Below are 25,698 nucleotides of genomic sequence, written 5' to 3'. Positions count from 1 at the left end.
AAGAGAGAAAAATTAAAGACAATATCTATCTAAGTTTTGAATGAGAGTGAATCTGTACTTACGATAAGCTAATGTTGCATCTGTAATGCTTTTGTACAGACCTCAAGCTCTACACGAGGCACGTTATAGGTCTTTATTATTTATTCTAAATAAATAAATAAATCAACTGAAAACAGTGGGAAAACAACTGTATTAAAAAAAGGAACGAGTAGATATTTTACTACAACTTTACTGTTATTATGCTGTCATTCAAAAGAGTGTTAGTCATGTGGGCAAGACGTATTAATATTTAACCGTCAGTCGCTGCACCAGGTTTGTTCTGTTAAACTTAAAAACTTGGTGAACGGTTTTTCGATCCCTTCTCCCGATGTTAAAAGGCAAGTTCCCTGACCGGGAATCGAACCCGGGCCGCGGCGGTGAGAGCGCCGAATCCTAACCACTAGACCACCAGGGAAGGCGATAAGACAGAAATCAGCTTTTTTTTGTTTCTATGTTTATATTATTTCTATTATAAATTCTTACATGTGCAGTGTAATATCAACAACACTCAACTTTTCAATTTAGCTAAACTCAGAGATTCATACCTCCATTTATACCTCCTTAAGAAAATTTAGTCGCTAGTAACATTAATCTCATGTGTGTTTATACAGTGCATGTGACACCAGAGGGCGTAGTGAAGGGAGGCTTCATTTTGATTTAACATTTACCACTAGCTGTTTGAGGATGCACGCAAGGTACGTGGGCAATTTCGCTACCTGTTTTTATGTCAAATTTAGCGTTTCAGTGCGTCGTTGAACAGCAGAGTTTGTCGTCAGCGTTTGGTCATATTAGAAGGACAGGAATGCTTTATTGTTAGAGCCAGGCTAGAGGCTCGGCCGAATAAAATATCCTTACAATCTCCACCAGGTTGCTATTGTCCTGTAAACAAAGTGGCTAGCTAGCACAGTTAGCATCAGCTGTTGGGTGAACTGCAAGATTGAACCTTGGTCACTGAGCCTGTGCTTGCTTTGACCTGTCGGTATTAGCATTAGCACAACTGGATATCTTTTTGTTAGTGCCGCACCTTGAGGAGAGGCTGATCAATGGTCCGGTTCATACAGGAATACCCCAGCATGCTCCAACACACTGAAAAATGTAGCTAGGTGTGGTAACGTTGCCTCAAATTTAGCATTTCCTCTATGATTAGCCATGTACCTGTTATATAATACTTTCAGGCTACACGTGGATGAACTTCAGTTGCCTGATTTATGTACTTTCGGGTGTTTGATAGACGTGTAATCGCTTGTTTCGTTTTCGTCTAATCCTGTGATTTCACAGCTAGCTGTTAGTGTCGCCCCGGTGGTCTGAATGTTTACATCCACTGGGTTCCTAAACTGATGCTGCTCGGAATAGACGCGATGAAGCATAATTACATAATAAAACACACGTTCACTGCAGCAGCATTAAGTGGTAGCAGATGTGTCGTTCCTCCACAGCAGAGGGATGCATTTTCCATCCTGTTGGTCAGCCATTGTCAGCTGAGTGGCCTGACATGCTTATTATAGGATGCTTTCATCGCCCTCCACTCAGGCTGATGAGGCTCCACCATCAGTTACTGGGCTTTTGCATTCAAGTGCGTGTTGTTGAGTGAGGAGGCACCCGGTGAGCCTGCTAATCCCCTCGCTTGTTTCCTCTGCAGGACAAGAGGGAAGTGTGAGAGCACAGCGTGAGGGGTGATCTTCCAGGGTTGTGTCTGCTGGCTTGGACACACTGAGAGGGTGTGCAAGAGGTGGATGTTTGTATGGATGAGTTTGACTGCATGCAGGTTTAGCACCCTGACCTGATGGAGAAGAGAGACAGGAAGCCTGGATATTTTGCAAGGTAAGAGACTCTTGTGTTTCTGTTGCATCTGTGTCATTCACTTTGAATTTAGGTATTTTGTCATGCAGCATGCATGTGAAATTCCAGCACTTGACTCTCATTAAACTTGCTTTCACTGTTGAATGTGTCATTACATCATGAATGAGTGTAGCTGATTTGTTTTGCATTCATGGTTATTTTCTTTCAATCGCAGATTGTGATCATGATCATGTGGCATCATCGATCATTTAGACCCTTAACTGAATAAAGAAAAAAACATCTTTTTAAAAAAAAAGAGAAGACAGGGAGAAAAAGAGGGACGGATGAACAGCCAATCATTAGGTGTCATATGTGCATGACAGCAGCAGTAAAACTTGGTAAATATGTAATTATATGTGCAGAATTATTATCAGAGAAGATGTTGAGTAATTTGGAGCAATCACGGTCATTACAATAACAGAGGTCACTTATCAGCTTCTCATCAGAAATGCTGTCATGGTAATTTTTCTATTGATACGAGTGAGTCATGACACCCAGCTTATGCCTACATTAATGTCACAGTACAACTAAAGAGTTGGGTTTCCTCCAAATGATCTATGAAATGAATCTGTTTATCAAATGTCCTGTTATAACCTGAAGTTCAACGTATGATGATGAGCACCGAAAAGTCAGTTTAATGGCTTTGTCACCTATACAGATATTATCTATATATCTCTCTGTTGGAAGGAAGTCAGGTATTGCATGCTGAAGTGCAAAGTCCAAGTTCTGCATTACTGGTTAGAAGTGGCATTGGGGCTTTTCCATTGTGCTGCATGGTCGTTTATACCTCGACGTTCTGTTGTCAAGGTGCATTAGCTAATTCTTTACTCCCACCCTTTTTTTAAGTCATGGATTAGCACTGTTAAGTCACCTATCTGTGAGCTGCACCCAGCTGATACATATTATCCGAGCCATGCGTCAGAGTTCTTTCAAGAATCGTCCCACTGAGGTCCTGCCGACTTAAAAATTGGATTGTGGCAGCACTGGGAAACATGATAGCAGGAAATGTGTGGAAAGAGGCTTGTCACAGCTACGATGCATAGGCCGACAGCAATCGTCTAGTCACGGACGAAAATCAGCCCTTCCTCTCTGACGTCTGCGAAGATGACATGTGTCGTGGAACGTGTTCATTTTGGAGAGCAGAGTGAATGATGTAAGTGGATAAACATGATTAAGGGGTGCACTACTGTGTAATTTGGCTTGAATGTGTCTAAAAAGCCTTACCATAGTTCTCGTCCTCATCTGGCCTTTTCTACATAGACTGTGTATCATAGCGTCAGAAACATTAACATAACTTGTCTGAATTGTTTTATGCCCAAAAACGAAGCATTTGCTTAGTTGGAAATTAAGGCCCAGAGGCAGAGCAATAAGCAGTACTTGCGTGGACAGTCTGCTGTCGATGTCAGAGATTTGAGTGTGTACTTCATGTTGTGAGGTAATGCAGTGCAGCCTAATGGGCTTTATTCTTTCTGATAATGTCTCAGGTTACATCCCGGCTGTGCTGACAGCCTGGTGCAAACCTGCAATTTGTCTTGTGTTTTCCTGATTTGATTGGCTTATGTTGGGAATGTCACGTCGCATTTCAGTCGCTGTCTGATTACTGGGATACAGGCTCTGAGCTGAATTAGGGGTGGTGTTTTCCTGCAAAGGGAGTGTGCAAACCTGTGGGGGGGAGCAGCAAAACAACAGTAGAAAGGTGCAAGATCAATACTGGATCAGACTCCTGCAGACCTCGAGAGCTATACAGCCCAATAGCCGTGTTGTGCCCGGAGATTGAACATGTGAGGATGGAACATCAGCATGTAGCTCTTCAGTAAGTTGCAAATATCTGGAAGGTTCAGCTTCTGCTTCATCAGTTTCCTGGAAAAAAAATACCTTTTGAAGAAGAAAGTAGTAGTAGTAACAAAGCATTCCAAACAAATATGTGACAAGGTTATTGAGATTCAAAAGCACTGCGCATACAGTGAATGCAATAGAGCACTTTGGCTGATACAGAGAGACGCTGCAGCAGCACTGCAATTGTTGCCGTGGTGATTTCACCAGTGAAAGCTTAATGGCTATTGAGACACGACATCCTGGCCAATGTTTGGCCAGAAGATATGTAGGACACTGAATCAGAGTGGGAGAAAGTTCTATCATCTGATGAGACCGTAATTCTGCTTTGTGGCCATCCTACTAAACACTGTATTTGGTGGAAGGCCAGCACCGCACATCAGTGGAAAACCACGGTTTAAATCATGAAGCCTGGTGGAGGAAGCATCATGCTTTGTGGAAGCCTCTGTAGTTGGGGGTAAAATGAAAGCTGCAATGGATAAATATCCTGAAGGAAAACCTACTAGTGTCTGCAAGAGAACTGCGATTTAGGAGATTCATTTTCCAGCAAAACAACCACAAATATAATGTCAAAGTAAAGTAGAAATGTCCTGAAAACAATATTAATAATGTGGAGTGTTCCAGTGCATTGTTTACTGGGAGCACAATTAGCTGTTGCCTTGGAAACATAGTCAAATGAAACTATGTTGGCACCTAGACTTCATACAGTAAACAATAAAGTTCTAACATTAACATTGCATCCAATAATAACATTTAATCAATCCCATACATATACAAAACATGCAAACAGCTCAGGCAGTTTGAATTCGATTGATGGGTAAAACAAATGAACAAAAACAATCACAGTTCATCTAAACATTCACATTGCAAAAATTCGAAGGAAGCCTTTTACTCATTTATTTTCTCAGTTGCAAGTCAGACTCTAGGCGTCAGTACAATAAGCAGTTTGTCTAGAAGCTTGAGCAGTTTCGCACAACCAAAATGATCCGTAGAGACTGAAGGATTGAAGGAAAGCGTTATTATGTACATTTGATTCAGAGATTCAGAGCGTTGTTGTATAAATGCTGCCTTAAAATCATCCTGGTGGGTCCAGTAATGGCCTACAAGTTATGTTTTTTTTCATAAGCAGGGTCTGTTGTTAGCACTCTGAAAGCAAGATAAAGCCAAGCCTTGTATGTAGAATTTCCCCTTGTTACTGACAGTACTTTCTCTGTTGTTATGGACTAGAATGGGTACACTAGTTACAAACTGAAGGTTAGAGAGGAGAGAAGAGGGGGAAACGGTAAGATGAAGGGCAGAGAGTGATTGGGATACTCTGCAGAATGGCCCTGAGTGAAACAGACGGTGCTGTTGAGAATGTGACTGCAGATTCTTGAGATCACTACCATATGTGTGCCGCATCAGTTAAAAGTGGGAGAGTGACCTGAGGCTGTAGCAGAAGCCTGAGCTCCATCTGTCTGCAGCCTTATCGACCCACTCTTGCCTTTCCATTAAGGCACTTGAACACTTAAAACGCTTGTCTTTTTGTTTTTCTTACAGTTCTTCCTTTGCCCAGAGCTGCAGAGCAGCACTACCCCACCACTCAAAACTTCTGATAAATCAATTTGGTCTTATCTTTCGTGAGCATACTCATATCCACACTCAGGGTTTGAGAGGTGCACAGAGAGCTGGCATTATCCTTAAGTGCACCACTAACCTATGGTTCCACTGCACTGCAGTGCCCCCCTTAATCAACCCCGGCAGGGTCTGGAATTGCTGTTACATCGTTCCCGTGCCTATCAATGATTAAACAGGGGGAAAGGACTGTCTGAGAGGAAAACACAGCTGACGCAGCAAAGCAAAGAGGTAGAAAAGCTTGATGCGATAACTTTGAGCACAGTAGCAGCACCTGAAGAGAAGGTTAGCTCGAAACAGTGCTGTTAGCACAAGTCAGAATTATAAAACTGAATTGTTTTAAATTTGACGAGGACTTGACTTGGTGTCACTCCATCAAACCAAGGTAATAAGAGCCCCAGCCCCAATAATATCTCTGGTCGCCTTCTGAAACTCTGTTATGTTGTGTGTGTTAAAGTGACTCTAAAGTGAGTCAGAAAGATTTCAGTCCTGGTTGATTGAGTGGTGCCTGTAGTTACTGGTGGTAACAGCAAATGTCATTCAGTACTACAGGTCATAATTCTGGGTGCAGCAACACAAACGACTGTCATATTAATAAAGAAGTTGGGCAATAATTGGCCTTTTAACATCATTCTGTGAGCGGTTGCAATCTGATTTCATGCTGCACGTGGCATGAGTCTGCAGACAGCAGGTCACAGTGAAAGGAGACCCTTCACATCCCTGAGAAGTTGGAGGTGTGCAGCCTGTCGCCTGCAGCTCTTCATCTAACAACTCTCTGTGACTCCTTTTGTTCCATTACTCCCTGCAACATTTCAAACTGAGCCGCTGTCCCAAAATGCAGAAAACGACCATTGTCTTGTTTTGTAGACGCATTTTTGATGAGCGCTTGATGAGCACTTTATGGCTTTGAATGCGAACAAATCTGAAGATATGCGTGTCAATTTCAGAAGGAAGTCATACACTCCCACTCAGTCATTCATTACAACACAGTGGCAGCCTGTAAAAAGAAAAAGCCCAGCAACAACTGCACTTCCTCTGGGAGCTCGCCTGGTTTGGGGTGTGCAGTAAACTTGCTGACGCTCCTCTGCAGTTCCACGGTAGAGTCAGTCATCACCTTCTCTGTTATTACTTGGTTTGGTAATCTCCTGTAGATTACAAGAACAGGTTGTAACGTATATTCAGAGTGGCCAGTGAGATCACTGGTGTTAAACTGTCTTATCTGTCCCACATTTCTACATAAGAGAGCTTTTATCAGTCATTTTGCAGAGTGCTGTTCATCCTCTGTAGGAAGTAGAGCTTCTCCCCTCTGGCAGAGATTTAGACTACCGGAGGAGTTTGTCTGAACATGCTTCATCTCCCTTAGTCTGTGTATGTTCTCTGCTTCACCTGGCTGCAGGACTAATCTACCCTTCAACTACATGCCTGTGCACATGTTCGTACATACTGTATGTTAATCCCTACCTGAAAAGGTTACGACATAAGTGATCAAATGGCCGTCTTTGCATCCGAGCTTTCTTCATTTTACTCGACGGGTAGATGTGAATGTGTTTGCCTCCTCCGGCATCCTAATAGGCTGAAGAGGCGGAGGCAGCTCAAGCAGAGCCAGTCGGAGAAGAACGTGAATGAGCAGAGCCCAGCGATCATTTCCTGTCCTGACATCCCAAATGACAGCGGACCCAACAAGAAGACAGACCTGCAGAGGATAATGGCAAAGCCACCTGCAGGCTCCGGTAAGACCTGCTTCAAAACCTCACAGATGTTGCCTTCACATACCCTGAAACAGCATAGATATAAAGAATAGCGTAAATTGGGAAAAAAACATTTTGACCTTTTGCTTTGCCTACACTGTAGGTGTGTAACATGGCTCTGTAGACATATAGAAGGTTCCTCTATATCTTGTGTTACACCTCTTAAAAATGTAACTATGTGGTGGCAATGCAGACTACATGGACACCTTGACAACTGGGTCCACTCTACTTGGGGTGCATCTGGTGCTACTACTGATTGTTGGTAACCTGATGGGTGTAAAACTATAGCCCATCAGAATTATACTTAAAGTTGAGACATTGTGTGAAACATAAATAAAATAGATCATTTTCGAATCCTTTTTGACATATACTCAATTGAAACCAGCACAAAGACAATATGTTTAATGAGTTAGCTCATCAATTCAATGTGAATATCTGCTTATTCTGAACTCGATGCCAGCAACATGTTTCAAACAAGTTGGGACAGGAGCAACGAAAGACGGAAAGTTGTGGGATGCTTCCAAAAACACCTGTTTGGAAGGTTCCCCAGGTAAACAGGTTGATTGGTAACAGGTGATAGTATCATGATTTGGTAAGAAAGGAGCAATCTGGAAAGGCTCAGTCATTCACAAGCAAAGATGGAGCGAGGTTCACCTCTTTGTGAACACATGATTGTATAAAGGATGTTACTACATGGGCTCAACACTTTGTAACTGTTGTCAGTAAAGTTTGTTTGCAAATGATTGCCTTCTGATTTTATTTACATCTTACACAGCGTCCCAACTTCTTTGGAACTGGGTTTTATAACAGGAGACGATCTCTTGTTGTCGTTTTCTCGTGTTTTCAACCTTTGTCTGAAGTCGTCCATCTACACAGGAGCAGTTATGTTTGAGTACTGTCTCTGATCAGGCAACGCAGGACTGAGTCTGAGTGAAAATGATTGCATTCTGTTTTTGTTTATGTTTTATGCAACTGTTTTGGAGTCAGGGCCGTACTGTCAGTGTTAATTTCACCCCCTGCTCTGTTATTTAGAATGATTACCATCTGGCTGATCTGCAGCACAGGGGTCCGCAGTGCTGGGAACGATCTCAGCACTTTCAAACAGGAAGTTGCATAACCTTTATCCTGTACTGTTTTACAGTTGATGATGACTCGAAGTTACTGTTTTCACAGCGTGTGAGAACTAAGATTTGGTGCTAGGGTTCAATCACACTATGATGCCTTTACGCAGCCTTTAGCGTCTTTGCCATTTATGTGACTCTTAACGGTGAAAGGAACTTTTTTTTTTGACTATTTCAGGGCCGGTGGTGCAAATTTTTTCTCGGCTAGATTGTATCATCAGGCATGATCAAAGCTTTCAAGTGCACCATGCATCATGTGTTGCACAAATCATCACCAGCTCCTTCATATTGAAAGTGATAATAGCCTCTTGTCATGTGTGCTGTGGGTCAGCCAGCTGTGTAAACTCTGCAGGGTGTGTTTTAATAAGATCACAACATGCAACCCATCGAATCAAATATGTTCTGCAGTGTAATGACAGCCAACATATAACTCTGATATACGCATATACTGTATATACATATACATACATAATATATGTAGCTCCTTGTCAAATTTTATGTGCCTATGAATAAGTGAGTGTGTTCACAGAGGCGACAGCTGTCTGGTCTTTGATGCTCGGTACAGTAAAGAGCTGCTGGGGTCTGGCTGTCTTGTGCTTAGTCATGCCCTCAGTTTCCATGGAGGAGGCAGCAGTGTAATTACGCAGTGAGGGAGTGGTACACTAATAGCTTCTGTGTTCTTGGCAAGAAGAAAGTGCTGACTGTGGACCCACTACAAGGGTCAGGTTGTTTGTGTGTGCTCTATGATAACTGCTTCGGCGTGTGTGTGTGTGTGTTTTAAGGTTGGATCATGACAGGGGACAAACAAGCACTGATACGCTCTCAAAAGGCCGTTGACTGCAGTATAAGGTCATCTCAGTTGGGCTATTTCTTAGTACCACCCTCACCGGACAATGTTTTCATTCTTAATGTATACTTTAGAAACTGCTATCTGTTACCAGCTTAGAAAATATAATATAGGCAGCATTAAAGAATATTGTTTCTATATATACACAGTTTGCCATTGTCTCATTCTCTGTTTTCCTCGTAGACGATGTCTGTAAAAGTAAAAACCAGGCGAAGAGGGAGAAGAGGAGGCCACCGGGGACAGTGGAGTTCATTGTGAGTAAAACTGCAGCGATAACGCACTTCAAGGTTCAACGTGTAGGATATGGCCAGAATTTAAGTTTAAAACATGCAAAAAAATGAACCATCATCAGCAGGATGAAACAGAAAGACGTCCCCGGAGTCAGAGCTGCTGTAAATCACCTCAGCACCAGTTTCCCTGTCGTCAAACTGGCCTCCTTTGGTTTTTAAGGCTGCGTTTGATCCCGGTCCAGGCAAACTCAGCTAAGCTGATAGGGCTACAAGCTGTATGGCTAACTGAGCTAACTAGGCTCAGTAAAGAGTATAGTGAGCAGCAGTTTGCCGTTACTCCAGTGACATGCTGCCCCCTGTTTGTTTGCTGTGACCTTCAACAGGTGGCCAGTTCTTACATTTTACACCTTTAAATAATATTCTGACTTATGAGCAGAAAAGTTGTAGTTTGAGTTGTGTAGCGTTTTCACCTGTGTGCTTTTACAGACACGTGATTTCATCTCTTCCACAGGTGGGACCGAACGATTCTCTCAACAGCGTCGCGCTCAAGTTCAATGTCACCCCAAACAAACTGGTCCAGCTGAACAAGCTCTTCTCTCGCAGCGTCTACCCCGGTCAGGTGAGGCAGCAACATGGTAACCACCGCTGCAGCCCCCTCATTAGTCCTCGGACTGGCTCACCATCGGCTGCCCATCACTGTTATTACAGAAGCTGTTTGTCCCTGACGTGAGCCAGGCAGAAAGCGGCCAGAAGTCTCCGAGTTCCTCCGATCCCTCCTTCGCAAATGGCTTGTCAGAGAACGCATCACATGTAAGTAGAAAAGGATTCAATATGCTGCAGGCAGCAGACACGTAGGGGCAAATTTGTTAAAAAGCAAATCACACATAACATATAAATCCACCTTTACTCCTAGTTTGTTTTATTTTACTTGACTTCAGGGTCTGTTGAACACATCAGGTGCGATAAAATTTGTCTTCCACCAAATACATTTATACTTGGTTAATTAGATAATACAACTTCCACAAGTTCGGATGCTGTGTGAGACATAAATAAAACAGAATGTGATAATCTGCTAATTCTTTTTGGCATATAGTAAATTGTCAACAGCACAAAGACGAAATAGTTATAGCTCATCAGCTTCATTGATTTTTGTAAATATCTGTTTATTCTGAGTTTGATGCAGCAACCCATTTTAAATAAGTTGTGACAAGAGCTACAAAAAACTGGAAAAGTTGTGGAACGCTCCAAAACACACACACAAAGGAACAGTCCACAGGTAAACAGGTTGATTGGTGACAGGTGATAGCATCCTGGAAAGGTTGAGCCGTTCACAAGCGAAGATGGAGCGAGGTTCACCTGTTTGTGGACACATGATTCTTAACACGTTTTTTTAGGTCTATGATGTGTGCTTCTAACTCCCCGCAGGACGGTATCTCAAACTGCTTGTCAGCAAAGTCCCTCCGGCGTGAGCTCTCCCCAAACTCTGAGGACGAGAGCCCGGCAGCGGTTAAATTCATCAAGATGAGCTGCAAGTATTTCACTGATGGCATGGTAAGAAGCCGAGAGAATATCATAGTGTCTGCTCATTTCTTAGCAGATCAACTGAATGAATGTGTGACCATTTTGGCAGTGGATTTACTGTGTTGTATCAAGTGGAAATCTCAAATTTTTGATATTTTATATTCCAAACAAAAAAAATGACCTGTGTGTGTCATAAAATATCAATAAATTGATGGCAGTGCTGAGACTCTGGTGTTATAATTGCAGGGTGTGGTGGGCGGCGTGCTGATCGTGACGCCCAACAACATCATGTTTGACCCCCACAAGTCGGACCCCCTGGTGATCGAGCACGGCTGCGAGGAGTACGGCCTGATCTGCCCCATGGAGGAGGTCGTCTCCGTCGCGCTGTACGACGACGTGTCGCGCATGAAGCTCAAAGATGCACTGCCGTCGTAAGAGCTCCAAGCCGTCTTGCTTTCCTCATTTCCCTCTTTTGTAACTGCTCTTCCTCCAGTTCTCAGCTCTGATTCCTCCTTTCTGGTTCCTCCTTCCAGTTTCTCTTTTTTCTTCTGTTTTTAAGAATAAAACTGTTCGTACGAAGCCCTTTCGTTTTCCAGGACTTTTCACATCTGCCTCTTTAATACATCTCGTTCTGAGTTAAAACCTTTCAGCTTCCAGTTGTTCGAGTTGTGTAATGTTTCATTATAATTTGTTGATTTATTATTCATTAATCCTTATGTTCTTTTAAGTCATTTGCTGTTTTGCATCACGTGTCATTTTGTTTTCTTTCATTTTGTATCATTCTGGTCACTTATAATTTCTGTCGGACCTTTTCCTGTTTTTTGTTTTTTTCCCCTTTTCGTTTTCATCCTTGGTTTGCGGCGCGGTATGTGTGATGACCCGTGACCCCACAGAGACCTACCCCAGGATTTGTGTCCTGTGTACAGGCCCGGCGAGTGGGAGCAACTGCCGTCAGAGCGGGATCTGAACCCCTTCAGCCGCTACGAAGCTCTCGATCCAAAGCGACCAATTGTCTTGGACGACATCGAATCAACCCTCTCAGAAACCGGTAACGTCGAAACCGACCGTATAAAAAGAAAATATAGTGGATCAGTGAATTAGTGTATTTACATTGTCTAAAACTTTGTGCAAGGAAAAATGGCAAAAATTCACTGGTTCCAGCTTCTCAGATATGAATATTTTTGGGTTTTCTTAATCTTCTATGATAGTAAACTTTGAATGGTTTTGGGCTGTTTTTCAAAAATTTTGATGGGCATTTTGCACTATTTTTTGTAATTTTACAGACCGATAAAAATCTGCAAATGAACCGATTGATAATGAAAATGTCTTGATGTTATTTTCTTCATATGAGGGAGCACAGAGGGCGAGCAGACGGAGAAGTCACCGTCTGACGAAGGATTCACAGAATTGGAGCCATCTGTCAACGGGAGCACCGAAGAGCCAGAGGGCATGTCCTCAAAAACACCCAGCATCGTCAGCAGGGACCAGCAGGAACTAGGACCGAGCTGCCCAGGCCGGGGAGACATCCAGGACAAGTCGACACTCTGTCAAACTAAAGGGAAGCTGGATGATGAAGAGGATGAGGGCGTAGCTCAGAACTGCTCCATCGAAGATGGAGAGTCAATACTATCCTCCTCAGAGACTGAAAAACATGGTGATAAACCTACAAACCAAGAGGTAACTGAAACCAAAGATCTAAAACCTAAAGGGACCGGACAGCTGCTAAACGGTGCACATGATAAAACAATCGGCGCACCAATGGACCAAAACAGGAAGCTGAGCCTGAAGGAGGCTTCGGCGGTCTGTGAGAACTCTAGTCCGAAGCGACAAAGCCCAGACAGACCAGCAGGGGGAGCCGAACACAGTGAGGAGGAGAAACAGAGGAAGAGCTATGAGGCAGAGGTGAAGTCCTGGCTGCTGGAGAGGATGCAGGCTCCAATAGAAGGTAGACTGAAACCAGATCTTAAACCTTTGAGTAGCTTTGTCACAGTTACTGCAACCAGATACTAACTTTTTCTCTCTATTTTAATCTCTACAGACATGCTTTTGTCATCAGAGGAGAAGAGTAAAAACCCGCCTATGTTCCTGTGCTTCAAAGTGGGAAAGCCAATGAGGAAGTCCTTCGCCTCTGGTATGACCTCAAGTCCCGCCCACTCATTTGGGGGGCGGGGTAAGCAGCCGGAGTACTGGTTTGCTGTGCCACAAGAAAGGTGGGACTGGCTTTTAAATTAATAAATGATACCCATACAGTGAACTATTATGGTGGCCTTAAACTTCTGTGTGTGTAAAGCTAGCAGTGTGCTTTGAACTAATCAGATATACTTTGTGTGTGTGTGTGCGCGTGTGTGTGTGTTTCAGGGTGGACCATCTGTACGCGTTCTTCGTCCAATGGTCTCCAGACGTGTATGGGAAGGAGGCTCGGGAGCAGGGCTTTGTTGTGGTGGAGAAAGACGAGCTGGACATGATAGACAACTTCTTCAGCGACCCTGCATCTTGCAGCTGGGAGGTGAGCTCAGTATAAAAGCAGGTAGCCCACTCGCTTCCCGCCGTTCACACCACGGAATAAACACCGTCCCGGTGTGTTTACTGACATTTCTATTACAGTCCTTGCAGTCAGCTTTAACGCCATGTTTTCGCATCGTAGCTTGAGACCTCAGACGTTTTGAAATGAGCTCCCTTTATGACCGAAGCCCTGTTTTGCAGAGGCAGCGGAGCTTTCGTGTCGCTGATTTCTCTTTGACTTGCTCGTATGTGCCTTTTGCTCAAAGATCATCACCATTGATGAGGCTAAGCGCAGGCAGAGTTTCGGCAGCTGTGACGGAGACTTGTCTTTGGACGTGCTGCCCGCGCTCAGTGATGCCAGCGATCTGCTGCAGGACACGCACATCGAGAAGGTACAGCTGGCTGCCGACCACGTAACGTTACACACGTACTGACAAGAAAACGATTGAAATTTAAGAGGCCTCATCATGATCTGATGCCGTGTTTGCCCTCCAGCTTGCCTGCCGCTTGCCGGCCCGTGTGCAGGGTTACCCCTGGAGACTGGCTTACAGCACTGTGAAACATGGGACCAGTCTGAAGACTCTGTACAGGAGCCTGGCAGACGTGGACAGTCCTGTGCTGCTGGTCATCAAAGACATGGATAACCAGGTACTGTTATAGTCGATAGTATTTATGTATTTACTTGCCTGCTGTGTTATCATCTTGTTATTGCAAGTGCAAAGTAGCAGTTACCAGTACTCTGTTCCTGCATAGATTCTCATGATTCTCATGAACAAATATACATCTTTTTCTGCATCCTAGATGGTAATAGTCAGGTGGATTGGAGGAACCTTGCCATAAAAACATAATGCAATTAAAGCTGATGTGTTTCTTATATTATTAGGGGTTTAAATTTTAATGAATCTCCTCTTTAAAAAACAGCAACTGCCTAGTGCATTTAAACATTTCTATTCCAATTCAGCAGCTGCATCCTTGTTTTATTGGCTAATTATTTCTTTTAAGACTGTCAAGGCAGCATTAGTCATGCGAGTGACAGTTAATTCTGTTATAGGACTGTATGATTTATAAAATGTTTGACTTTGGCGACTCCTTGTGGTGCTATCAAAAAATACACTGTAGTAAAAGCGTGTGCTGTCTGGAGTAATTTCATATTTCCTGGAATCACAAACTCTCAGATGGTGGCTGTAACTGGTAGTTTATGATTTGTACCGACCGAATAGTCCTTTCACCCTTCAATTGAATGTGATTGCAGATATTTGGGGCGTTCTCGACTCATCCCTTCAGAGTCAGTGAACACTGCTACGGCACAGGAGAGACTTTCCTCTACAGCTTCTGTCCCGAGATCAAGGTTTGCACTAAGCTGAAGAGCTCATTTGGAGTATTTAGCTTTATTCCTGAAATGACGATATCAGACAAAGTGTTCGCGCTCTGCTTTCAGGTGTACCGCTGGACGGGGGAGAATTCGTACTTCGTGAAGGGCAACACGGATTCTCTGCAGATGGGAGGAGGGGGGTAAGCAGAGGACGCTAAATCCTGCTTGATACATGACTTCAGTTCATCACTCCGGGGTCACTGTTGTCATATTTTGTTCTTCATAAGGCACCACACATTTTCAGTATGAGACAGGTCTGGACTCAGGCGGGCCAGTCTAGCATCTGCACTCTTTTACTACAGAGCTAACACACCTCCATCACAGATGCTGGCTTTCTTTAGCTTTCAGCTCTAATCATGATACTATCACCTGTTACCAATCAACCTGTTTACCTGTGGAATGATCCAAACATGTGTTTTTGGAGCTTTCCAACACTTGCCCAGTCTTTTGTTGCTCCTGTCCCAACATGTTTGAAACATGTTGCTGCATCAAATTCAGAATAAGCAGATGTTTACAAAAGTTGAAGCTGGATGTCTGTACTGTATTCAGTTGAGTAACTCGCTGCAATCTGTTTTTTTATTCACGCTTTACACAGCATCCCACCTTTTTTGGAACTGGGTTTGTAATGGACACATTTTATTTTCCCCCTCCTCTGCAGTGGTCAGCTGGGTCTGTGGCTGGACGCCGAGCTGTACCGAGGCACCACCACCAAGTGCGCCACCTTCAACAACCAGCCACTCTCCGCCCAGCAGGACTTCAACATCCACAGTCTGGAAGTCTGGACCTTTGAGTAGCCTCACGTGCTTCAGCTACTTCTACATCCGCTCTCCGCTCCAAACCTTCAAACACCCCCAAGTCTATTACGCACCACTTGGAGGCAACTCTAGCGACCCCACAACGACACTACACGTTCTGTGAGAGGAGAAGGAAAGCAGCCTGCGCAGTTGTTGCTGAGAGCAGAACAGGTAGTCTTCTGTAGCGTGTTTTGAGGTGGGTTTGACCTGCAGGTAGGTTGGCCAGTCTTACGCCTGGTTCATCCTTCAGTTAAAGCCATCAGTTCATTGGCTGCCTTAGACATCCGACGACGCCTCCAGCTTTCTTGGCCTTAGCACCATAAGCTTCTGAGGAGAGAGAGAAGAGGAAGGCTGCTAATGTTTCTGTCGAGGTTAATCCCAATAAGAGCTGATTTTTTTAAGTGTGTTTTGAAAGAAGTGTCCCATGATGCTGTAGGTTAATCTGTATGGAAATAACGGTTGATGTAATTTGTATGTTTGGTAATGTACAGGATTATGAACCGAAGCTGTTTGGAGAGATCTTTTTTTTTTTTTTTTTTTTTTTTTTTTTTTTTACGACGCAATGAATTTTAAGTGGAAATTGCCAGGGAGATTTTTTTGGATCCTCCACCACTAAATTAACTGTCACAGCGGGAAATTTCTGTAATTGTTTACAACGGAAGTGTTGCACTTCCCCTGAAGGCCGTCTTGTTCCCTTAGTTTGAGTTTTAGACCAACTGAGTGAGAATGTTCCATTACATTTCCTCACATATGATGATTTCATTCCCCGTACAGACCAAAACAAGTGACAAAGCCAGGAAATGTTTGCGATGACCAAATATGTTCTGTTTTAATTCCAGATTTATTGTGAGCTCATCATATTTTATACAGTATTTTAGATCTTTTATTTTTACATAGTTTTTTTTTATCAATAATGTTCAGTTGTTTTTTTAATGGTTGTACTTTTATAGAACGGTTGTGTTAAATATTTGTTTCTGATTGGACCCAACAAGCACTAGAAATGACATTTGTCAGTATTGAATTCATATCGCGCGCAGACTTATTTCAAATCTTTTATTTTCACTCGTGGTCGTTGGTGTCCAGCGAGTCACAGCCATGCCATGACGTCACTTTGCACTACAGGATTAATCGCCAGTCAGCGCTGTGTCGTGGCCCTACGTAGTTAAGCACCTCTTCAGTTTGAACTTGTCAGTGAATGTTGTTCGATCACCACTACGGGAGGGAAGCTTCCTGTCCGACCACAGGTCCGCTTCCGCCTTACTTAATAATGGCTGGAAAAAGGGATTGACTGTTTTTTGCACTCTGGTATGCCACTAACTAAAAATTCAGACCTACTAACATGAAAAAGAAATGTTCATATGATATCCTGTGTATCTGACACAGGCTTGTAGTGCATGAATATGCAATACCGCAAACGTCTGACACCACTGTTATGATACCTGCCATATTATCTACTAATGCCAGTTATCGCTTCATGTGAAAATGAGCTTTGTTGTGTTTAGCTGTTCAGTGTTGTGACTGTGAATGCTCCCTGAGTAGTTATTTCTTGTGAATCCAAAACTGCTGTGGTCTGTAATATCACTAAGGATCTATTTATTGTGTTGTTATTGCAACCACATTTAAACCTAAATAAATGTTAAATATATACATATATGATAATGGGTCTTGTTGTTTATGTCCACGTTTTAATTTCTGTTTCTTTGCACTTCAGTGGGATTTAGTGTCCACATTATATTAATATAACAGGCTGCTGGTAATGTTCAGTAACAGCATTTTCTTGTTATTGTAGGACTGGTGACATAAGATTTACTGTAATCTAGTTACAATAGGACACTGGGTGTATTAGTGGGAAGTTCTCATCCTGTCAAATATCACAAATTAAAAAGATGAAGCATTCATTAGATTAAAATTGACACACTTCCTGAATTAATTAGAATTAATTTAATTTGAAAGAAATAAAAAGGTGATAAGCTGCGATGCAGGTTAGCAATGAGGTTTCACTCAACATCTGTTTTCAGGCACTAGACATTCACCACAAATAAATCCAGCTATTAGCATTTAGATTACCTGTCAGTCTGTTTTTGTGCTGTATTTTTATTTTATTTCATTTTTTTTACTGACTTTTCAGATGTGTGTGTCTGTAGGTGGATGCACATCACAGACTCTGCTTCCCTCAACCACAGTGGAAGAAGAGCAATCGTCAAAAGACAGAATCTGGTGTAAGTTCAACATTTCTAGATTGATGGGTCTCAATCAAGCATGATTCAACTAAATCAATGTCAGTTATGGCTGAGATGGTTGAAAATTTTGTTAGACTTTCAATGTATGCCCATATTGATCATAGTTGTAGTTTGTGTAATCCTCATCTTAGTCATAGATTTATAGACATATCGGTATCTAAACTTGTCTATAGTGTGTCATTTATGTTTTAAATACGGTAGGGAGTCACAAAATGATTGATTTCTCCTGTCAATACCCTGAAAAATAGTATTTCCTGGCATGTATAGATGCACTCCTTTTTCAAGACCTTTCAGGACTCAAGATATTCACAAAGCAATTTTTCAACCCTTTTTAAAAGAGTTTCTCCTCAAACGCCTTCTATGCAAAATTTAAGGTATCTGCACTGTGCATCTGTGTGAAATGACCCTTTAATCTGTTTGTGCTCCTTTCGCATGTTTTTGCAAGGCTTTGGAGAATATCCCTACAGGTCAGTATGACCTGACCACTCCATTTGACAAACAAGTCTGATCTCCATTTATTAAAAGTCGTTTGAATGGGTTTTTCCGCACTGTAATGTCCCAACAAATGTCCTTTAATCTCTTTAAAGAGCCAGTAAATTTGACTGCCTTCACGTTTCTACTTCCGGTGTTTGTTGTGGGGATATCGAGCATGTAGAAAAACATTCAGTGAGCCATCTTCGCAAACACAGACGATCTTTGGCACGCGGGCAACCCGTGAGATGTGTTTACGACACCAACAGAGTTCAGGAAATAAGCCGTCGTCCGGTAAAACATCGGAAACATGGCGAGGAAATCCGAGTCAAGTGAAGAAATACAAAAAAACTGTATATTCTGTTTGATAGCCCACGATCTGGACAAAGAAACGGAAGTGATTAAAAAGGTAAGCAGTGGGGTGAACCTTTAAATCGGCTAGTTTGGATAAACTTCAGAAGTCTTCTTTAACTTCTTAGTGCGTGAGACAAACCTCATTATACAAACTGTCACAAAATCCTCATCTCAATCCTTACTTACTATAGTTGCAGTATCGTTTCTACAAATACTGCATTCACTGAACTGCAAATTAACGCGTGTTTGTGTTTCTTCTCCTCCAACAGAACGAGGAGCTGGTGTGTTTCAGGGACATTTCCCCTGCTGCTCCTCATCATTACCTTGTTGTACCCAAACAACACATCCACAGCTGTCACTCCCTGCACTGGGGACACATCGGCCTTGGTCAGTTACAGGGGATCACTACTAAATACTGGTAGTACCTGTATTTACTACCTCTACAACCACTGTAACAGCACCACTGCTGCTTCTACATTTACTAATACTAATACTGCTATTCGGCCTCTGTCACCTACAGCACTTCTTCCTCAGCTGTTTCAGTTGAATAAGGTGGTGTTTAAGCTACCTCATGCTGCCTATAACTTAATGGAATCAGGTTTTTACAGAGAAATAATGAAGTCATTTATCCGACAGTTACACGGATGGCTGAGATGGGAAAAGCTGTGCTAAATGAAAAGGGGATCACTGATATGAAGGACATGAGGTAGATTTGTTTTTCCTGACCTTTAATTTAGAGCTGCAATGATTAATCAAGTAGCTATTAATAACTAATTAGTAACTATTTAATTATTCACCCCCAATCTTAAGTAATTTTTGAGAAAAATTTCTCTGATTCCAGCTTCTTAAATATGGATTTTTTGTAGATGAAATTTGGGTTGTGAATGAAATAAGATATTGGTTAGCTTATTTTAGCACAAAAGTAGAAAAAAGCAGAAAAAAAAAGCAGTTTGGCTCCGTCCAAAGGTACATTATATTTCATTTGTCTCATTCACACAAAATGCAAAATCAATCATTTGCCATTTTATGGGAGTTTAATGGGTTTCGTGCCAAACTCCCTGGTATCATCACTGATTTCTGGCAGCTACTTGGAGCCAAAATTACCCCCCATAAAACTGCCAGAGCAATCTTCATGGATTAAACAAAATATGTCATGTTAGAGGTGCTGCTAGGCAGGTTTAATTACCGTTGGACAGAGCCAGGCTCCAGTCTTTATGCTAAGCTAACTGACTGCTAGATGTAGCTTCATTTGCCTTGTTAACAAGTACTAGCCAATCAGAGGCAGAGTAGGGTGGGTAATGTCCTCGCCATCCTTGGGGGAAAAAAAAGAGCCCAGATTAACATAATCACAATTTGCTTCAAGGGGCTTTACAATCTGAGCACCAAGTGTTGTTACTAATATTCGCATCTTACTCTGGTATAAAAACAAATTGGTGTATTTCCCAAAATGTCAAACTTTTACTGTAAGTATTTAAAAAGTTTATAATTATTTTAAATGTTTAACCTTGGAAACATTTCCAATTGAAACCTTTAAGCTCAAAACTATATGGGTGGAATGAGAGGTGAGGACACACACTCACTTTGTCAAAAAACGAAGATTGTTGCTTGCTTAAGTGTTTCATTCCTCTTCTGGAATTTCTAAACCTGTACTTTGATTTGCTTGTCAGTGTCCTGATCGGAGCATTGATTTGTTTCCTCACAGGCTGGGGTTCCACCAACCCCCCTACACTTCAGTCGATCACCTCCACCTGCACGTGCTCGCCCCCACCAGCCAAATCTCACATTATGTGGCGTATAAGTTCATTCCACGGACCTTCCGTTTTGTAACTGTGAGTGCTGAGGCGCAGAAATCCCATCCTCCACGTTTCTTCCTTCTCCTTTAATTGATATATTTCATTGATTCTCTTATACAAAGAATATTGTGGTCATTGCAGTGTTGGCAGTGCAAAATCACCACAACAATGGCTAAACATCTGATGTTAATACAGACACTGGAACCAATATAGTGTCTTCCTCACTTGGTCTTGACAATTTTTCTGCCCTTTCCATACCCGAATAAAATCAATGCTTTTCTTTTTGCAGGACGAATGTGTGTTGAAGCATCTGAAAGATAAAGCTCCAGCAGCCAAAAACTTAGAAAGCTGTATGCTGTTTCAGTGAGCCAGCAGCTCCCAAACTGGACTTCTGGATTATTGCAGATGTGCAAAAACCATCTCAGTGGACTCTTTGAAGCAGAATAAGCCGCATGGAAAGGATGCTTTTAAAAGAACACTTAAATTGCGCAAGAGACACTACAGCAGTGACAACATTAGCAACAGACATCTGGAAAGATGAGATATCAGATAATGAAGTAGACAAATTCATTAAATCCGTTTTAAAAGGGAGCAGCTATGAGATGTCACTGCAGAGAAATGACTACACACACAGCAATGTAATAAGGTGTACCGTATGTGTAGTATGTGCATATTTAAACTGCGTGGATGTCTGAATGCACTTATAAACAGTTCTATGTTCTGCATGGTGTAGGCTGATGCCATTGAACACCATGTTTCACCAAGTATAATAGTGTGTTGAGATATTTTGAAAATTAAGTTATTTTTGTGCAAAGTTTTGTGTATTTGTGTGTGTAACTACAGCTTTGGGGGTACTTTTAGGGCAGAAACAAATTCAGAGTGCATTATTATTATTAGTTGTATCATTAAATGTGAGTTTAAAGGAATAGTTTGATATTTTGGGATATACATTTATTCACTTTCCTCCCCAGACTTAAAGACAAAAATTGATAGCACTCTCACGTTAAAGTGGTATCAATCTTGTGATGTTGTGTTAAATCTCCGCAGGAGAGCGAATAAGCGAATTTAACAAAAATGACAAATTATTCGTTTATATATTCCTTTTATATATCATATTTGTATATTAGGTTACTTTTATACCTACATATATTCAATTGACGGCAATCATAACCCGCTGAGGTCAGTGGGCTGTTTTGGCAGACACACGGGCTCATAAATGCCGTGTCTGACATGTCGGATTTAAGTAATTTGAAATACGAATGAACACGGTTCCAGTGAACGCAGCATTGGACCGACTTCACGTGCGCCTCGGATGGTCCCATTTCCTGAGTTGGGAAGTCGCTACAAATAAAACGCGGTAAATTTTAACTTTTATAATTAATCTAGGTGACTCGACGTTGACAGCAAGTAAAATGTGCAACTTAATGCCATATTTCGAAATACATGTTAGTTTATATGCTTTACGTTAATTTCTAAAAAGTTTCTTACGATCAACCCATCATTTACCTTCGTCCGCCATGTTTCTGCGCACATGAAATAGGCAGATGGTTTCGACTCCGATGTTTCGCGTTGTTCCGGGTTGATGGGGCATTTGCGTGAATTTTCCCAGTCAGGAGTTCAATGTTCCGATTATTCCGACATGACTGTCAGTCTCCGCCTGGTTGTCCCGGCTCGTCATGTGCACAGACACGCCCTGACATGACTCACGCTCAAGCTGACCGGCTCGTAGCTTTCGTCGGTACCAACTTTCACAACGCAAAATGGGGACTCAGGACGCTTCTCTGAGCGATCAGTGTCCTTTCTGCCAAATAGCGAACAACCAGACTGACACGGAGATCCTGCTCGGTGTAAGTACAGGCTCTTCACTCACGGTAAAGAAGTTCAACAGCTGATCATTCCTGACTCTTCCTCTGTCTCTCGGTGTGTTCAGGATGATGAGCTGATCTGCTTCCGCGACGTGAAGCCTGGCGCCGCACATCATTACCTTGTTGTGACCAGGACACATATCGAGAACTGCAAAAATCTCCAGAGGGACGACATACCGACAGGTGAGGGGGAGCCGGACTTCAAGCTGGAATTTGGCCTGTGTCACAGTTTGCTAGCAGGTCACGAGCGCAGGTAGTGGACAGACGAGTCAGCAGGCTTTGATTGACAGGAGTGAAAGGATTCTTTAATTTACCTTAAAGGTTTTTGTCTAAATACTCGCACGCCAGGTGTGTTGCATTGTCTGGTTCATATGTGTCAACTAAGTTAGAGCGTGTCCTTATTTGTTGTGCATGCATCGTCTCTGAGGTCATTTAAAAATACTATATCCACTTATAATTTTGTAACAACTCAGTGTTTAGTGGTGGAATGTGACTGAGTACATTTACTCAAATACTTTACTTAAGTACAAAATATGAGACACTTGTATTTCACTTGGGTATTTCCATTTTACTCCACTGCATTTATTCAGCAACATGCAACACTAGTTACTTTGCAGATTCACATCATCAATACATTAAAAAAAATAATTAGTACATTAGGATATATTATTATGGCCTAAAATATCTGGCAGTATGTAAAGTACTTACACATTACAACTGGATTACAGTATTACTGCATCCAGTTGTGTGATATATATATGTGTTGCTGAGTTCAGTTGGATGACTTTTCAGAATCTAAAGCACTGTCTTTTTCTAGTGGAGCGGATGGTAGAAATGGGACGGAGCGTGCTGGAGAAGAATAAAGTCAGCGACCTCGCTGACGTCAGGTAAATCAGTTTTCTGACATGACATCACCAGAGCTGTGATTCTGGTCATTTCTGATTTTATTATTTGTTTTTCATTGAATCTGAGCAGGATGGGCTTTCACCTGCCTCCATTCTCATCTGTCCCCCACCTCCACCTCCACGCTCTGGCTCCAGCCAGTGAAATGAATTTCAAGTCGCAGCTCCACTACGGACCTCAGTCTCACTGGTTCATCACAGTGAGTGATGTTCTCATTATCTACAGCGTGCAATATGTATAAAATTTAATTTAAAAGCACCTTTCATCGCCATTTCACTGAACTACCACATTGTGAATGCCATCTAACTTCCTTGTTCTGCTCCGTTGCAGGTAGACAAAGTGCTCTCTCAGTTGAAGATTCGCGGCAAAGTCAAATGAGGCGACACAAAGAGTCTGAAGGCGCGACAGTCTGAACACATGAATGTAATTTAAACCAGTTTTCCACCTGACTTGACATTTTTGTGCTAATGGGTTGTAATGATGTATTTCCTCCGTGCTGCTTGCTGATTCAGTTGTGGAGAAAAGTGGAAAAGGCACCTTTTTTCGGTGGTGGAAGCATCCTGTGTAATTGAACTGTCAATGGGGACAGGATATGTGTTATTTATTAAAAAAAGAAACCTTAATATATTATATAAAACACAGGCTCAAGTGTGTGCAGCTGTGCATAATACCCTTCAGTATTTCTGTTTACTGCAATAATCGCAGAGGACAGTGGGTCCTAATGTATGTCTTTGTGTCTCTGCCAGCATCCTAATGGGCTTGAATACAGCAAACGATGATACAATGGTTCCTTTAATGTAATTATTTATTCTCATCATTGTCAAGGTTCCATTCGCAGCGTATGCCAGGGAGTGCGTAGATATCTGAGGAGTTTGTTGGCAGATTTTTGTTTTGTCTTCGAAAAGTGGCCAAATCTGTGAATTTCCAGTTGGACTGCTCAGTAAGACGTGGGGTTTTATGTCTGTGTGTCCATTCAGATGAAAGATGGTGGTTTAGGAACTGGCACCTGGCCGTTTGTTTTCATTAAGGCACATCACAGTGACACTCCTAGATTATTCTGTTACTTTTTCTATCTTTTAAATAAGGCAAATTTATCAGTATCATTATATAAAAATGTATGTTTTAGCAAAACTTCTCAGGAAAACTGATACCATTTATGGTGTTAGTTTAGTCTTGAAGATTTTAGCTCAGCATTATGAAAAGGTTTCCAACTGCTCTTCTTCGGGCAGCATAATTTCACATTCATTTCACATGACATTTGGTCCAGATGGAGCCCAGGTGATGTGTCCTAATGACTTTGGTAATCCCTTGATTTTTTCCTCTAGCGCTGCCTTGAGGTTGATATTTGTGGTTTTTGAGAGAAATGTCTCTACAATTACTGTATAGATAGATAGACAATTGTTGTATACAGTACATTCATGTTGACCACAGGATGATGATTGTAATAACTTTGGCGATCCATTAAATTTTCATCTTTCAAATCAAAAGTTCAACCTTTGATGAATTTGTCCAATACTGAAGACATTCCCATCAGCCTCAGCTTTGTGTATGGTTCTTATAAGTAAATGTTAGCATGCTAACGGTGGGCATCTCAAATGTTAAGTACAGCCTCACAGAGCAACTAGCTCACCTTTAGACTCTCAGCTTTGTTACTTTCTCTCCTTTCTGATTTCTATGTGTATCTTCCACGAATAAATTCAGAGCCATTTGATCAGCTTTGAGGTGTAAAACCCCTTCAAATCCAAATCCTGACATAGCTGTACAAAACAAATAGCATCCTAAATGCACCAATCAGCAGTGCACTGCATGGTGCTGTGTTATCATTTTGATAGGACTGAGCTGTCTTATCCACTGTCTTCATTACAGTCCCTCAACATGAGAACCGACGTCTATGTAACAAGGCAGCTGCAACTTCTTCCACTGTACAAAGGTCAAACATTTCAGTAAACCACATTTCTAGGTTAAAACAGTCAGTTTGAAGTATTTTCCAATTTTATTGACGTACTCCTGTTAATACCAATGAGAACAAATGGTTCAGTGCATACTTTTGTTTAGATAAAATGCTGTTTTACTGTTCAAGTCATCAATGACTTGAGATTCATTCCTCGTCACACTTTTCATACCAACGTCAGTTCCTCCTGGGAGCCACTTGATGTCACTAGTGTAACTTGTAACTGTGACGGTAGTCAGTGTTCGTGGTTTTATGGTGACTATCAATATTTTTTGCACAATCAAAATTAATGTAAATGAGGGTTCATTTTTGTGAATTTCTCATGGACGTGTGAGTAGATGTTCCATCTTTTGATAGTTCAGCACTATCTTTAATTAATTTTAAATTTATCTGTCATGTGAAGAAACTACTCAGAGATTTTGAGGCCCCTTCATCATCAAAAATATAACATCACGCAGGCGTTAACTTTAATTTTAGTCTCTACACTCCCTCAGCTGATCGCCCTGGAGTGGGGATCCTCCCAAGGTTTCCTCCTGATCGAGGCTTCTGTTGGAGAGTTTTTCCTCGTCCTCATTGAGGTTTATCAGTGTACAACTTTGGTCAAATGTATTTCATTGAACAGATGCAGAGGTGTGCATATGTTGGGGGTTGTGAGGGCCAC

General features: G+C 42.0%; 3 protein-coding genes and 1 non-coding gene across 9 annotated transcripts; 3 read left to right on the top strand and 1 right to left on the bottom strand.

Moving 5' to 3' along the window:
- Positions 1-382: 382 nt before the first annotated feature.
- Positions 383-454, bottom strand: trnae-cuc. The gene has a single exon. It is a non-coding gene; the product is annotated as a tRNA-Glu (tRNA).
- Positions 455-714: 260 nt separating this feature from the next.
- Positions 715-15,973, top strand: LOC121622164 (nuclear receptor coactivator 7). Of its 5 annotated transcripts, none has more exons than XM_041959037.1 (17): positions 715-734; positions 1,679-1,860; positions 6,898-7,055; positions 9,225-9,295; positions 9,783-9,890; positions 9,980-10,081; positions 10,697-10,822; positions 11,039-11,223; positions 11,686-11,840; positions 12,144-12,737; positions 12,831-13,002; positions 13,151-13,298; positions 13,561-13,686; positions 13,790-13,942; positions 14,547-14,642; positions 14,733-14,806; positions 15,325-15,973. In XM_041959037.1, the coding sequence occupies exons 2-17, from the start codon at positions 1,823-1,825 to the stop codon at positions 15,458-15,460; spliced, it is 2,442 nt and encodes an 813-aa protein (XP_041814971.1). In that variant the 5' UTR covers positions 715-734; positions 1,679-1,822; the 3' UTR covers positions 15,461-15,973. The 5 variants fall into 5 exon arrangements, with proteins under 5 accessions (XP_041814971.1, XP_041814974.1, XP_041814973.1 ...); XM_041959040.1 differs by lacking the exon at positions 715-734 and adding an exon at positions 1,032-1,142 and having other exon boundaries at positions 11,719-11,840; positions 12,153-12,737; XM_041959039.1 differs by lacking the exon at positions 715-734 and adding an exon at positions 1,032-1,142 and having other exon boundaries at positions 11,719-11,840.
- Positions 15,974-18,434: 2,461 nt separating this feature from the next.
- On the top strand, positions 18,435-20,749 carry LOC121621801 (histidine triad nucleotide-binding protein 3-like). Of its 2 annotated transcripts, XM_041958433.1 has the most exons (5): positions 18,435-18,580; positions 18,795-18,912; positions 19,162-19,231; positions 20,228-20,354; positions 20,608-20,749. In XM_041958433.1, exons 1-5 carry the CDS (start codon positions 18,482-18,484, stop codon positions 20,683-20,685), a joined length of 492 nt encoding a protein of 163 aa, XP_041814367.1. In that variant the 5' UTR covers positions 18,435-18,481; the 3' UTR covers positions 20,686-20,749. The 2 variants fall into 2 exon arrangements, with proteins under 2 accessions (XP_041814367.1, XP_041814368.1); XM_041958434.1 differs by lacking the exon at positions 19,162-19,231 and having other exon boundaries at positions 18,795-18,943.
- A 1,275-nt stretch (positions 20,750-22,024) lies between these two features.
- LOC121621802 (histidine triad nucleotide-binding protein 3-like) lies at positions 22,025-24,562 on the top strand. Its single transcript, XM_041958435.1, has 5 exons — positions 22,025-22,165; positions 22,249-22,366; positions 23,001-23,070; positions 23,159-23,285; positions 23,417-24,562. The coding sequence occupies exons 1-5, from the start codon at positions 22,079-22,081 to the stop codon at positions 23,462-23,464; spliced, it is 450 nt and encodes a 149-aa protein (XP_041814369.1). The 5' UTR covers positions 22,025-22,078; the 3' UTR covers positions 23,465-24,562.
- Positions 24,563-25,698: the final 1,136 nt, after the last annotated feature.

The sequence above is a fragment of the Chelmon rostratus genome, chromosome 18 (assembly GCF_017976325.1).
Source record: "Chelmon rostratus isolate fCheRos1 chromosome 18, fCheRos1.pri, whole genome shotgun sequence".
Taxonomy (NCBI): Eukaryota; Metazoa; Chordata; class Actinopteri; order Chaetodontiformes; family Chaetodontidae; genus Chelmon; species Chelmon rostratus.
The sequence above is the reverse complement of the archived record's forward strand: the minus strand, read 5'-3'. Positions and strand labels throughout refer to the sequence as shown.

Coding starts and splice junctions, on each gene's coding strand:
- LOC121621801 (XM_041958433.1), top strand. CDS start 18,482: ATGGCGAGGAAATCCGAGTCAAGTGAAGAAATACAAAAAAACTGTATA. Junction 18,913..19,161: donor CTGGGGACACATCGGCCTTG/GTCAGTTACAGG, acceptor TTTATCCGACAG/TTACACGGATGGCTGAGATG. Junction 20,355..20,607: donor GGACCTTCCGTTTTGTAACT/GTGAGTGCTGAG, acceptor TTCTTTTTGCAG/GACGAATGTGTGTTGAAGCA.
- LOC121621802 (XM_041958435.1), top strand. CDS start 22,079: ATGGGGACTCAGGACGCTTCTCTGAGCGATCAGTGTCCTTTCTGCCAA. Junction 22,166..22,248: donor ACACGGAGATCCTGCTCGGT/GTAAGTACAGGC, acceptor CGGTGTGTTCAG/GATGATGAGCTGATCTGCTT. Junction 22,367..23,000: donor GAGGGACGACATACCGACAG/GTGAGGGGGAGC, acceptor GTCTTTTTCTAG/TGGAGCGGATGGTAGAAATG.
- LOC121622164 (XM_041959037.1), top strand. CDS start 1,823: ATGGAGAAGAGAGACAGGAAGCCTGGATATTTTGCAAG. Junction 10,823..11,038: donor AGTATTTCACTGATGGCATG/GTAAGAAGCCGA, acceptor TTATAATTGCAG/GGTGTGGTGGGCGGCGTGCT. Junction 11,841..12,143: donor ATCAACCCTCTCAGAAACCG/GTAACGTCGAAA, acceptor TCTTCATATGAG/GGAGCACAGAGGGCGAGCAG.